At 33.6% G+C, this 14422-nt stretch overlaps 2 protein-coding genes across 3 annotated transcripts; one reads left to right on the top strand and one right to left on the bottom strand.

The window, feature by feature from the left end:
* Positions 1-1598: 1598 nt before the first annotated feature.
* r (carbamoyl-phosphate synthetase 2, aspartate transcarbamylase, and dihydroorotase rudimentary) lies at positions 1599-14296 on the bottom strand. Its single transcript, XM_070646023.1, has 8 exons — positions 14202-14296; positions 12936-13781; positions 11969-12868; positions 9975-11900; positions 9451-9920; positions 9287-9391; positions 4373-4506; positions 1599-4303 (listed from the first exon to the last, which is right to left on the bottom strand). Exons 2-8 carry the CDS (start codon positions 13621-13623, stop codon positions 1882-1884), a joined length of 6645 nt encoding a protein of 2214 aa, XP_070502124.1. The 5' UTR covers positions 13624-13781; positions 14202-14296; the 3' UTR covers positions 1599-1881.
* Positions 4872-9228, top strand: LOC139094976 (uncharacterized). Of its 2 annotated transcripts, none has more exons than XM_070646213.1 (4): positions 4872-5380; positions 6266-6403; positions 6609-8436; positions 8497-9228. In XM_070646213.1, exons 1-4 carry the CDS (start codon positions 5139-5141, stop codon positions 9058-9060), a joined length of 2772 nt encoding a protein of 923 aa, XP_070502314.1. In that variant the 5' UTR covers positions 4872-5138; the 3' UTR covers positions 9061-9228. The 2 variants fall into 2 exon arrangements, with proteins under 2 accessions (XP_070502314.1, XP_070502313.1); XM_070646212.1 differs by having other exon boundaries at positions 6609-8442; positions 8497-9227.
* Positions 14297-14422: the final 126 nt, after the last annotated feature.

Here is a 14422-nt window from a genome sequence, read left to right as displayed (position 1 = left end):
ATGACAAATGAGATTTAATGCATAATATCAAGTTCAATGTCGGGTTCTGACGTTTCCCACGCAAAAAAAAAGTGAAATAAATTTCTCGTAATATGTTTATTTAAACTTTGCACGCAAACATAGGCTTTAATTTGATAAAATTGAATATGATGAATATTTTGAATTAGTTTAAAGCATGCGGAAATGTGTTGAGCAAGGAAATCAATTAAGTAATCGATCTATAACGATAATGTTGATAAAATTAAGTAGGGAATTTGAATTTAATTGTCGTGTAATTGATGTATGCTTATTCTATGTAGTTCTATGACTGATGTCAGTGGCTTAGACTGAATGTTTAGTTGACGCAAACAAGATCAGTTTTTTATTTGTTTTAGTAAGATAATAAGATTCCGGCAATATAAAGTTTGTTATTAGACATTAGGTCAACTAATCGCTCTTCCACTCAATATTGAGTAGCTTGAGTATTGAGTATTTGGGATATTGGGAGTAACTTGAGGTTAAGTAACCTAGTCTCATCAACAAAGTCTTCAAGTCTAATTTTGTAAAAGGTAAGAGCACGATTGGTAATTGGTAAAGGGCAGCCAACTATTGAATCCATGGATATCAACTGATCTGTTCGGTCACCGATGTTAGAAAGTAAGCAAGTAAAGTTGACTTTAGATTAACCTAGTCATCAATTCCAGCAAATAATTACTTTTTTCAGCACCAATTCAAATTATCAATTCGAATCCACAATCAAATCACAGTACTGAATATCTTTTTGTATCGGGACAGAAAAATTCTTTTTTTAGCTTGTCAAAACTCGTTAGAATTAAATGCAAATAACAATCATACTTAAATAAGTTGATTGATCATGAATTTCAATTCATACAGACAATTTTAATACAAATTATCATGATTTAATAAAACAAAAATATTTTTGTCATCAAAAGTGAGCTCATCTGATCATTAAACTATTCATATTGATCTGTTTCAGATAAAATGGTGTCAAATACACAATATAATTGTTCCTGTTTGATAGCTCTCTGTACGTCAATCATCTGTTTTCAGTAAAACACAGATGATGATGATTATTACTTCCGAGAATTTTCTCACTAAAAGTTTTTCTCATCTTCATTGATGTTTATGCCAAGTTTACGTGATTAACATCTCATGGAAATACAAATTAAAGCTCAAATTATAAAGTCATTTACTAATAATGTTACAATGTAGCGATAAAATGAGTTTAATTGATTTACTTTTCAGCAATTACATGAATTTATTTCCTCTAATAACTTTCATGACTTAAATTTTCGTAATTGAAATTTTACAGCGTAATTAGATTGCATAACGTGAAAAACTAGGGAAGTTTGATAAGCGTTGATGTTTTGTAGTAAAGAATGCGCAGTTAAGTGAGAAAATGTGAAAACAAAGCTCGAAGTCGACTCGAATTTTGTATGGAGTTGAGTTGACATTTTCATATAAAATCCGTGTCGAACTCTAGCTCTGTATGAAAATAAAGTACGACAGGTTTAAACCTGCAACAATATTAAATAAAACTTCAAATATTTTAAGTAGAACCAAATTTTATTAAAGATTTCAAATAAACTTTATTCATCTTAACCTTAAATTCAAATGTAAATCAAATCAAAATCGGTAAAAAAATTGTGTATAAAAACCTGGAATGGGAAAATGTCTTGTTAAAGGTAAAGTATCCAATTCTATGTCTAAAATGGCATCTCTTTTAGTCTTTTCGTCTCAAAATCAAATTGATAGGAATGGAAAATAGTTAAAAATATTTCTTAAATGTTAAGTATAAAAAAGTCAAAAAAAATTCAATCTTAAACTTAAAATATTGCAATTAAAAAAAGATTTAAATCCAAATATATATTCGATTCCAATTTACTTCTTAACAATTTTACTGTAGAATCCTTCAAATCCAAGAACCATGGCAAGAATACTCATTCTGACATACATTCCATATTCAGCTTGTCTGAAATATGCAGCACGTTTGTCATTGTCGAAAGCCTTATCAATTTCATCATTTCTAGGTAATGGATGCATGACAATCATTTTTGTTTTTGCACGTGCCATCAACTTTGGCGTGACTACATATGAGCCGCAAATGCTATTGTATTCCTCGATACTAGTAAAGCGTTCTTTTTGAATTCTTGTCATGTATAGAACGTCTGTTTCCGGGAGGATTTCTTCGATTGAATTATAATAATGCTGAGCGATTCCTTTCTTGGCAACATATTTGATTACTTTTTCAGGCATTGCTAATGATGCTGGACTGACATAGTTAATTGTGACATCATACAATGTTAATAAACGAGCAAGTGAGTGTACTGTGCGTCCATGTTTTAAGTCACCAACCATTGTGATTGTCAATCCTTTAACGGTACCAAATTCCTCACGAATTGTGAATACGTCAAGTAATGCTTGAGTTGGATGTTCACCAATTCCATCACCAGCATTAATAACTGGTTTTTGAGAGACATCAGCTGCACGTGCCATTGCACCAACTTCTGGATGACGAAGAACGACAACATCAGAATAACCAGACATGACAGCAATTGAATCTTCTAAAGATTCACCTTTCTTAACTGAGGAGCTTGTTTCGTCCATATAAATGACTCTTCCACCTAATCTCTGCATTGCAGCGGCAAAACTACAGCATGTTCTTGTTGATACTTCATAAAAGCATGAAGCCATTACTTTTCCACGCAAAACTTCATCAAGAACTGATTTCTTTTGAATGGTAGCCTTAAACTGCTTAGCTAAATCAAAAATGTCTCTCAATTGATCCTTTTCAGTAAACATTTCAACACTCAGGATATGCTTTCCTGCCAAGTTCTTTGAAAATCCACGACCTGCAATTTGAGGCTCTGCATAGTTTTCTCGATAAAATTGACTGCCTGCTGAGTCAAGACGTGTTCTTGGAAGTGGTGACAATGCCGAATAGAAGTTAGGCATCTTAATCATATTCGATTCTGGAATTTTAACATTCAATTCTTCATCTAAGTCCACAGATGTATTAATCTTTTCCATAGATCCATTTGAAGTCTTTTCCATGTCATCCATTTGCATTCGACGACTCCATTGACGGACATTTTGTCCAAATCCTGGTTCAGCAAGTACCTCGCCATCTACGAAAGCAACTTCACCACGTAAAACTACTCGAGAAACGCAACCTTTAACTTTCATTCCAGCAAATGGTGTCCAACGAGCCTTGGAGTGCTTGAGCTCAGTAGGAATTGTCCATTCTTCATCCATATCAACTTCAACATAAGTGTTTTGCTGCTCAGGCAAGTTGAAAATTTTTCTTGGATTTTTATAGAACTTTTTAATCAAGTCATCCATTGTCAAGCGTCCATCATTAACTGCTGTCAATAATAATGGCAAAATAGTTTCCAAACCTGGAAAACCCGGTGGTGGCTTCTCTGAATCTTTTTCTTCAGTTGTGTGTGGAGCATGATCAGTTGCAAAGCAATCAATGATATCCAAATTATCCCACAAAGCTTGTTGATCTTCAGGTGAGCACAAGACTGGACGAACTTCACCACGACCACCACCAATACGATTCAAGTCTTTTGTCGACAAGAATAAATGATGAGGACATACTTCACATGTTACCTTCATTCCACGTTCTTTTGCTGTCTTAATAATTGAAATTTCTTCTTTTCGCGCAACGTGACAAACATGAATTGGACGATCAATTAAATTTGCCAAAAGTATAATAGCAGCCGTTGCTTGTTTTTCAGCATGTACACACAATGGAGCATTTTTTGGCCAATTAGACAAGTGTTTTTCCCAAACTGTCATGTCATTGAGCTTTAATGTTGTGAATGTCTCATTTAAATACATTTTCAATGCTGCTGCTTCAGGTGCCAGTTCAAATATTTGATTGTAATTATCAGATGATGCACCGACAAACAATGCATAATCGCAACGTGCTCCATTCTTAGCAAGATCTTTGAAAAGTGTAAAATTCTGTTGATTGACAATTGCTGGATTTGTGTTTGGCATAGCACAAACTAATGTTATTCCACCGGCCAAAGCAGCTGCTGTTCCAGATGCAAAATCTTCCTTATGTGTTGCACCAGGTTCTCTTAAATGAACATGAACGTCAATAAATCCAGGTAATTTTATCATTGTACGACTTGTCATGCAATCAGTATGAGTTTTCATTGGTGGCGCACGTCCAGATAGTCGCATTGCTTCGACAAGTAATTTTGTACATTTGACGTCAGTAACCAATGGAATGGAATAGTCAACTGCCAAACGACGTGTACGATAACCATGAGTCATGAATGACGAAACTCTATTCAAGGAGAAATTGACATTGGAATTAGTGATAAAATTCTTGATTCATATTTACAAGGAATCTTACCTTCGAGCACCTCCACCACGCATTGGTAGATTGATGACCATGTCGATTTTCTTGTCAGCTAAAAATTCAGCCAAATGATGTAATTCACTGTTTTCACTATCGATATTATCAAATGTCCATTGAACAGCCTCAACCTATCGAGAAAAAAGTTGATTGAATTAGTCTTGTACATGCTATAATGTGTCATAGAAAGTTAGATAGGAATGAATTTTTGAGAAAATGTTTTCTAATTTTTTAGCTTTGAGTATTTTTTTCCTCTTAGGTATTTCAATTGCTTATTAATAGATACAAAGAACATGCCGATATCAGTGGTACATGTGTTTTGTGATAAGATTCAGCACATGGATTGATATAAAAGTTAGGTCACATCTGTACATGAATTGATATTTTGATGAAATTTTTCCGGTATTTTTACATTACTTGAGGATGTTCTAATTAACAACAGGAATTGTCTCTTGATTGGTCTTTCAATTGCTTACAAACATCTTCAATTAATTGTTTTTTAAGTTAGTTCATTCAGTTCTCTTCGTGAGACAAGTAGACAACACTCGAATAGGAATTATTGATTGAACCTCATGATAGTTAGTGAATAATCTTAAAATTTCTGTATAGTTTTGTGATATTTAATATGAAAAACGTATTTATATGACAAGATTTTGTGTTTTAAGAAATGGGAACTTTACAAAATTAGAGCAAAGAAATTTTTAGTGCCGCGTCGCCATTTTTAATTTCTTTCATCTTCACCGCTTATTAATTATTGCAAAAAATGGGTCATTTGCCATCAAAACTAACGAAAAAGCCAAAAGCTAAAAAGAAGGGAAAAGTCAAAAAGTCGCCAAGTTTCAACAATAAAACTTCAAATTTTTCACCAAAAAATGAATTTTCATTTGACAATATTGATGATATTGATGCACGACGGAAAATGCAGGATCAGCTAGCATTCGATAGTGATATATTCGTGTTAAATCAAATGATGATGAGTGTACAATTTTTTGGAAATTTTGAACGGTAAGTCACAGTCAAGAGTGAAATAAAAGAACTGAACTTGAGGAAATTTTTATCAGAAAATTGAGAAATTGAAGAATTTACACGTGTTAAAGTTGTACTTTGATAAGGAATTGGCAAACTATATTTTTTCTCGTAGTTTCTTTGAATGTGAATTTAGAGTCTTTTGTCGGTATGTTTTGCTAAATTGAATACAGATTCAAGGAATTTCTAATGATGGGGTATTGTTGGAATTAGATTCAAGTAATAGTCTTTCAATGGTACATGTAGTAGGAGTGCAGAAGTAAGAGTTAAAGAGAAAATGCATGATTTATTAATGACACTTTGCCATACAATCGAATAACCTTAGATAGCTCAGTGGTAGAAGCATGCGACAGGAGATCGTAGAATGTGGGTTCGAGTCCTACTTGGGATTCATTATTCGGAATTATAGAACTTTGAAATCTTAATCAAGCAGAACTCGAAGTTGACTCGGAAATTGTATGATAAAGTCAACTTGAGTCGACTCAACTCCATATGAGATTCAAGTCGTCTTTGAGCTCTGAAGTCAAGTTTGTGTGATTCTTAATATGTCTCCAAACCTTAACATTCATATAAAATATGTCTGAGTCTCACTGTCTGTACACATTAGAATCTTAACAAAGATGCCCTAAAACATAAATTATCTCCACATTCCTATCTCAATGTAAACAACATCCTAAGTTCTGTTTACTTCCAAACTATCGAAAATCCATAATTAATATTGACAAGCTGATTATGTTGCTGACAAAACTATTATTATACAATCACAAGTAGGCCGACTTCTGACTTCTATTATTATCTAATTTTCTAACAATTCAATAATTTTAATTGATTTTTCAATTACATGTCAATATTGTATTTTTTTAGAGACCTTTGGGAGGCAATAGAACTAAACAGTCGTAAGGAGAATCAAAAGACAAAATGTCTAACAAAGCATTGTAAGACCGTCATGTTACCCGACAGATTGGCAGAGGCAGTTGATCGACGAGTAAAATATGTGGAAAAGTGAGTATCTAAAGAATTTTTTGAAGGAAGCCGCGTAACATCATGCGAGCAAAAATCTTATCAATTGCTGTTTGTTGAAAATTGTTCATTGAATTATTTTGACAAATTATTTTCATTGATATATTTTTTTTTGCTCGCTACAAGCTGCATTGATATCAGTTAACAGGAAATTCTATAATAATCATGAGAAATATTTTTGTTTAAGGCACGGTAAAATGAAAAATATACTTCAACCATTGCACACGCAGGCACTTTATATAATACATGATAATATTGAAATTCTTAATCCTGGTGATACAACAATGTATGCAATAGCTGATGATGCACCGATTTATAAATTTCAAATTGATAATCCATACGAAAGTGCAAGAAGGAAGAAGGTCATTCATCATGCTGGCTATATTAAGCTTAAAAGTTCTGATAAGATCACAAAAAATGATTTCATTATTTACAATTCATCATCAGATAGCCAATATGTTAGTGGATCAATGAAAAATGAAACAGAAGATGACGGGACATATGGTGACAATGAGGAAGACGAATTTGATGAGGATCAAAAACTTGAACGTGGCAAAATGCGTGATAGTTTAACTTATGCTCGAAATGTGAACAATATTTTTGAACAAAAAATGGGATATTATACAGCATCAATGAACTCCTTAACGCCAAGCAGCAGTGAATATGATTACATATACATTAAAGCCCTTAATACCCCAAAACCCTTGAATATTGTTCCATCACATGAATCAAATGTTAGGCCACTATCTACAGTTATGCTGCCAGATACATGCGTTACAACAGTCAGTCGGTTTATGATTCATAGTAGACAACAGGATCAGTTTTACAGATATTCAACTGAAGATGAGGATATTCAAAGTTCTGACGAAAAGTTACATCAAGAAAGAAAGCCTGATGCTAATGAACATCCTAAAGAATCATTTTACTACGAAGACAAGCAATACTTAAATTCTCGAGGCTTCCTATCACATTTTATTCATCTTTTTAGACAGACATTAGCAAAAGAACTAGGAATTACTGAAGAAGTCCTAAAGAATGCAACATGGAAAGGATCCTCAATATATTGTGATCCATGGGAAATTATTCCTGCTATTTCATCTCCATGGCCACGCGAGGCAAATGAGTGGATTTATCGAAAACGCGAAATTAGAATTGATCCAGTTACTAATCTTCCATATCAATGGCCATCCTTAGAAATGATTGAAAAAATTACAAATTTTGGATGTTATGTCATCCCACAAGGTTTTGCACCAAAAGTTGGATCTAATCCACAACGTGAATTGGAATGGAAAATTGTATTTCCTGAAGCTGAAAAGTTTTTAGAAAGTCGTTTGACATTTGCTCAAATTAAAATTTACATGATAACAAAAGCTTTAATCAAAGCATTCATTGAACCTAGCATTGAGCGTGGCGTTAATATGTTTACAGCTGAGCACATACGAAGTCATTTATTTTGGCAATGCGAGCATAATTTTACTGCTTGGAGTGACGATCTTTTGGGAGAAGGACTTTTGAAGTTCCTAGCTTCACTTCTTCAATGCATTAAGACACATCGACTTCCTGATTATTTCATTCCGAAGAGGAATCTGCTCGAGAATATTCCCGAGAAAATACTTGTGGATCTTCACAAAAAGATTTATAGAATCATAGAGAATCCAGTTCCACATGTGCTTATTGCTGTTAGAAACTTAAGATGGCAACGCAACTTCTATCCGAAATTGAAATGCAAGCGACTTTATTCGAGACTTTTGATTGACGATCCATCAAAAATGTTATATCCAAGACAAGAACCGATTATAAATGATCATATACCAGATCAACATTCTGATGAGGAAGATGATGGAGTTTCTTTAGCTACAATTCCTTATTTTGATCAAAAAGAGAGAAGATCTAGACGAAAACGTGCAAGATGTGTCAGATTTGCTCTTGACGATCAATATGTTGCTGCTTATTCAAAAAAGAAAGAAATTGAAGCAAATGGAAGGAAAGTATCGATTGAATCAATTGATACAAAGGTAAAGGTAATTTCTTCAGCATTTAAAGATTGAAAACTTAATTAATATCCATACTTTTAGGTTGTATTTCTTAAACACATGGAAATATTGAGACGAAAATTAATTTACAAATTGTTTATAGAACAATTCATTGATATGTCAAAATTATCATTGACAAAATATCAAGCATATCACCAAGCAATGACATTGCTCAAACAAGCTGAAAGACTTTGTTATTTATTAGCAGATGACAAGTTCTATCAAGATGCACAAGTATATATGGAAACAATTGAGTCATTGCGTGACAGCATTCAATCATTAAAAATGGAAAATTTACATGGACCAGAACTACCTCGTCGAAAGAGTCTGGCAGATGAAGCAATAATTGGTAATGGACCAATTTATGAAGATCATATTGATACAAATTATAATAGTGAGGGAATTCCATCCGATGATGATAACGATGAAATTTATAGTTATCATAAATCAGTTGTGGCTCAAATACACGCTACTACTTCTGAAAATTTAGCACGTTTTCAGCACACAGACGAATGTGATGATGAAATTGACGGTGTTACACAAACAATTGAAAGATTTAATCTTAACAGAAGTAATGAAAACTTGGATGATGTAACAGCATTATGAAAGTTCTTATTTTGGATTTTTTCACTCTCTGATAAATTTTAAGTAGAATTAATTGCATGCTTAGGTTTTTAAGTGACCATCCACCAGAATTCGCTTTTGATATTATTAAGGATCAAATTTATGATGCAGTTTTAAATTAAGAATTTTAGACTATTTTTGTAATTATTTCCTTCCTCTCCTTAAATTTTGCAATAAAGTAATCAAAAACAAAATATTCAGTACTTACTTTAATACCATGTTCTGTGTAGAAATCAGCTGTTCCCAATGATGCATACAGTTTGTATCCCATACGAGTTAAATCGCGCATTGATTGCAATAATTCATTTTTGTGCTGTAAAATTAATTTGATTAATTATTGCTACATAAAGCTTGATATTTAAATCAACTTACACGAATACTTCCAATACTAATCAAAATAGATTTTTTAGGCATTTGGAATCCTGTTGACATCATGCCTTTCAAATAAGCTTCATAACGATTATCTCCAAAGCATGCTACTTCACCAGTTGATGACATTTCAACACCAAGTGTAACTTCAGCACCTGCCAATCTCGAGAAACTGAATTGAGGTACTTTGACACCAACTTTAGAGCCATCTCCAAAGAGAACATCAACAGGCTCAACAGGTTCGCCAATAATTACACGTGTTGCCATCGCAACAAAATCATGATTCAACGTTTTAGATACGAATGGGAATGAACGTGATACACGAACATTACATTCGATAACTTTCAGTTCGTTATTCTTGGCAATCAATTGCATGTTGAATGGACCAGTTATATCAAGAAGCATTGCAATGTCTTTTGCAATTCCTTTGATTTTTTCAAGTGTTTCCTTGTTGATATCTTGTGGTGGTGTAACTGTAAAAGATTTATTTTAGAACTATTCCAGATGAGATATGATTTTATATTTACCTAATGTAGCATCACCGCTATGAACTCCTGCATTTTCAACATGTTCAGATACGGCCATACATAAAATCTCACCATCAGCCGCAACAGCATCAACATCAATTTCCTTAGCTTCTGTTAAGAATTTTGAAATAACAACTGGATGATCTTTGCTGACAACAGAAGCAGCATGAAGATAAGTTTCAAGGTCTGTATTTGAATATGCGACATTCATAGCAGCTCCAGAGAGAACATATGATGGACGAACTAAGCATGGATAGCCAACTTCTTCACAGAAATCAATTGCTGATTCTAAATTTGTTAGTTCTTTCCATCTTGGCTGCAAAATTCCTTTTCGGTCAAGCAAACGTGAAAATTTGAAACGATTCTCAGCAGAATCAACAGATTCAGAGGAAGTTCCTAAAATTCTAGCATGTTGTCTGTGCAAATCCATAGCAATATTGTTTGGCAATTGACCGCCCATACTTAAAATTATACCTTCAGGATCTTCAAGTGAATAAATATCCATAACAGTTTCAAAGGAAATTTCCTCAAAGTACAAACGATCGCACATGTCATAATCAGTTGACACAGTTTCAGGATTATAGTTGACCATGATTGTTCTCTTTCCTAAGTTTCTCAATTCACGTAAACATCCAACAGCACACCAATCAAATTCAACTGAACTTCCAATTCTATAAACACCAGATCCAATTACCATCATCATTTGTTCGTTAAATTCGACATCATGTTCTATGGCATTATATGTCAAATACAAATAATTTGTTGTGGCAGGCCATTCACCGGCAACAGTATCAATTTGCTTTACGAATGGTACAATGTTGCATTCACGACGTTGCTTACGAACGGCTAATTCAGAAGCTTTGATATATTTAGCAATTTGTTTATCTGAGAATCCGTAATTCTTTGCATGACGAAGCAAATTTTCAGGAAGATCACAGTTGAGCTTCTCAAGTTCCATAGTTATGTCAATAATGTTCTTCATTTTTTCTAAGAACCATCTGTCAATTCTTGTTAAATCATACAATTTTTCAACGGTATATCCTGCCTTTAATGCAGCTGCCAATACAAACATACGCTTATCAGTTGGAGTCTTCAGTTCCTCTTCACTAACTGGCTTCAAATTTGGATCAAATCCATTGACACTTTCATCGACCATACGCAATGCTTTCTGGAAAGCTTCTTCAAATTTTCTACCAATTGCCATAACTTCACCAACACTCTTCATTGAGCTGCCAATATTCTTACTGACTCGAACGAACTTAGCTAAATCCCATCTGGGAATCTTTACAACACAATAATCCAGAGAGGGTTCAAAGCATGCTGTTGTCACACCTGTTACTGAATTTCTAATCTCAGGTAATGGAATGCCTAATGATAATTTAGCAGCAACGTAAGCTAATGGATATCCAGTGGCTTTACTTGCCAATGCAGAACTTCTTGATAATCTTGCATTTACTTCAATAATGAAATATTCTTCTGAATTTGGATTCAATGCATATTGAATGTTACATTCACCGACAATACCAAAATGACGAATAACTTTAATAGCTGTTGTACGCAACATGTTATATTCACGATTAGATAAAGTTTGAGATGGTGCAACAACAATTGATTCTCCTGTATGAATTCCAAGTGGATCAACATTCTCCATATTACAAACAGTAATGCAATTATCATAAGCATCGCGTACAACTTCATATTCAACTTCCTTCCATCCTTTCAACGATTTGTCAATGATCAATTGATTGGAGTATGACAAAGCTTGTGTTGCAAGTATTTTAAGTTCTTCTTGATTACTTGCAAAACCTGAGCCAAGACCACCGAGAGAAAATGCAGCTCGAGCCATAACAGGGTATCCAATTTTTTCAGCAGCACGAATTGCTTCTTCGACTGAATAAACTGCTGCTGATGGTGCAACTTTTTCGCCTAAAATATTTTGTAATTGATAGTAAATAAATAAATTTGATACAGTATAAAATTATGTCTTGTCTTACCAATTTCATTAACACGTTCAGCAAATATTTTTCTGTCTTCTGTTTCAACAATTGAGCTTATTTGCGTACCAAGCACATTTATCTTGTACTTCTTTAAAACTCCATTCTTTTCCAACTCAACACCACAATTCAAGGCAGTTTGTCCACCGAATGTTAGCAAAATTCCTGATGGACGTTCAGCTTTTATAACTTGCTCAACATATGAAGGTGTGATTGGGAGGAAGTAAACCTTATCAGCAAGACCTTTTGATGTTTGAACAGTAGCGATATTCGGATTGATCAAAACAGTTTGGATCTTTTCTTCTTGCATAGCCTTAATAGCTTGTGAACCAGAGTAATCAAATTCACCAGCTTGTCCAATTGATAATCCACCTGAACCAAGGATCAAAACCTTCTTTGGACGAGTGGTATCAACTGGTACTTTTGGGACGTAAACTAATCTCTTCATCAATCGATTTTTAACAGATAATCCAGTGACTCCTTTCATGTTGTCTTTAACTGCATCTAAAAATATGTCAAACAAACATTCAAGATCCTCGGGACCGGCAGTATGTTCTGGATGGAACTGTACACTGAAGTATGGCTTGTCTTTATGAACAATTCCTTCATTTGAATCGTCATTCAAATTAGTAAATAGTGGCTCATAATTTGTTTGATCAATCAATGAAACATCAACTGCAAATCCATGATTTTGTGAGGTCATAAAACATCGGCTTGAACCATGATGAAGTGCAGGTAAGTTATGTCCTCTGTTGCCATATTTTAGCTTGTAAGTTTTACAGCCAACTGCAGTTGCCAATAATTGATGTCCTAAACAAATACCAAAAATTGGCCTTTCTTTGTCTGACACAAGTACCTGCTGAATGTTCTTGACTGTCTTATGGCATGTAGCAGGGTCACCTATTTAAGTGATAAAATTTACAAGGTATAAAAATGTGTTGCAAAATTATTAAAAATCTTTTCTTACCTGGTCCGTTACTCAAGAATAAGCCGTCAAAGTTCTTAGGATCCAATTCATAATCCCATGGCACAACATCTACACGAGCTCCACGATTGATAAAGCAACGAATTTGATTCAATTTCAATCCACAATCAACAGCACAAATTCTTGGACTTCCACTTGGGTTGTATGTTACAATTTTTTTCGTTGAAACTTCAGCAACTAAATTCCTTTCATTTTGATCGTTAAATTCAAGTCCAAGGAATGGACCAGAAGGTTGTTGAATAATTTTACCCAAAATGGTTCCATTTTCTCGAATATTCTTTGTAAGTGCTCTTGTATCGATTCCACTTATACCTGGAATGTTGTGCTTTTCCATCCATTCAGAGAGTTTGTATTTTAAACGCCAATGCGATGGAACGTCACAAAGTTCACCAACAATCAATCCAGATACCCAAATTTTATTGTTTGATTCAAAATTCCTGATAATTTCATTTTCGTCAAATTCCTCTTCAGTTGGCACACCATAATTACCAATAAGTGGATAAGTAAGTACTAATATTTGTCCATGATATGAAGGATCTGTCATTGACTCAACATATCCAACCATTCCAGTTTGAAAAACCACTTCACCATCAATGTCAATATTCGCACCAAATTTTTGACCGGATAAGATTGTTCCATCTTCTAGTACTAAGCATACGTTATTTGCCATGTTAAGAATTCTTTTAACAGGTTTTCAGTCTTTAATATTTCTTAATTTATTGTTGTCAAGTCAATCTTTTTTTTCATGCGTCGTGTTGAACACGAGACTCCAGTGTAAATAAACAATATCAACAGCTGATTGTTAGTAATCAAGTGTGAGATATTGACCTTGAAGTGTGAGAAAAATGAGAGTAAAGAAAAAGAGAGAAGAGAACAGATTAATAAAATGAAAAAAAAAGAAGAAGAAGTAAAGTGTAATGTTTATGCGGCGTCATTTAACGTGACAACAATTGCATTTCAGGCAAACCATAATGAAATACAATATATTAAAACAAAAATATGTTTAATATTGCTAATGTAAGATAAGTCTGTCATTAAAACAACAATATCGTCTTACATTGAAGTCATAAATCGCGTAAATTGAAAGGCTTAACAAATTTTTATGACTACGTAAGCACAATGACGTTCTAACACAATCCACATGTCTATAATCATGTTAATTAATTTGATAATTATTGGAAATACATCAATGAAGTTTAAAAATCATGTAAAGATTAGAATTAAAACAAATTTTTGTCTTCTACCAACCTTAATTTTTGATAATTTTAAAACCACGTTTTAACCTCAAAACTATTAAAAGCGATCGTGACAAATTAAACAAGTGACTTCGACGACGATCAGTCAGCGACTGAGTGCAAAATAATAATGTAGGTAAATTATATGCTCCCAAAACTCCATTGAGAGTTTCATTCTTTCCAAATTTTAGAGAGATGGCACTGCTTAGTAGAACATGTGTTTTTTGTTGATAA

Source organism: Chironomus tepperi, unplaced genomic scaffold (assembly GCF_022539635.2).
Source record: "Chironomus tepperi strain 1889 unplaced genomic scaffold, CSIRO-AGI_Ctep_v1 contig_359, whole genome shotgun sequence".
Lineage (NCBI taxonomy): Eukaryota > Metazoa > Arthropoda > Insecta > Diptera > Chironomidae > Chironomus > Chironomus tepperi.
The sequence above is the reverse complement of the archived record's forward strand: the minus strand, read 5'-3'. Positions and strand labels throughout refer to the sequence as shown.

Bases quoted from the DNA above. Each gene is read 5' to 3' on its own strand.
- r (XM_070646023.1), bottom strand. From the start codon at position 13,623: ATGGCAAATAACGTATGCTTAGTACTAGAAGATGGAACAATCTTATCC. The intron at 12,869-12,935 runs GTAAGAAAAGAT...TCACTTAAATAG, and splicing joins ATTCTTGAGTAACGGACCAG to GTGACCCTGCTACATGCCAT. The intron at 9,921-9,974 runs GTAAATATAAAA...AATCTTTTACAG, and splicing joins TAGCGGTGATGCTACATTAG to TTACACCACCACAAGATATC.
- LOC139094976 (XM_070646212.1), top strand. From the start codon at position 5,139: ATGGGTCATTTGCCATCAAAACTAACGAAAAAGCCAAAAGCTAAAAAG. The intron at 6,404-6,608 runs GTGAGTATCTAA...TTTTTGTTTAAG, and splicing joins CGAGTAAAATATGTGGAAAA to GCACGGTAAAATGAAAAATA. The intron at 8,443-8,496 runs GTAATTTCTTCA...CCATACTTTTAG, and splicing joins CAATTGATACAAAGGTAAAG to GTTGTATTTCTTAAACACAT.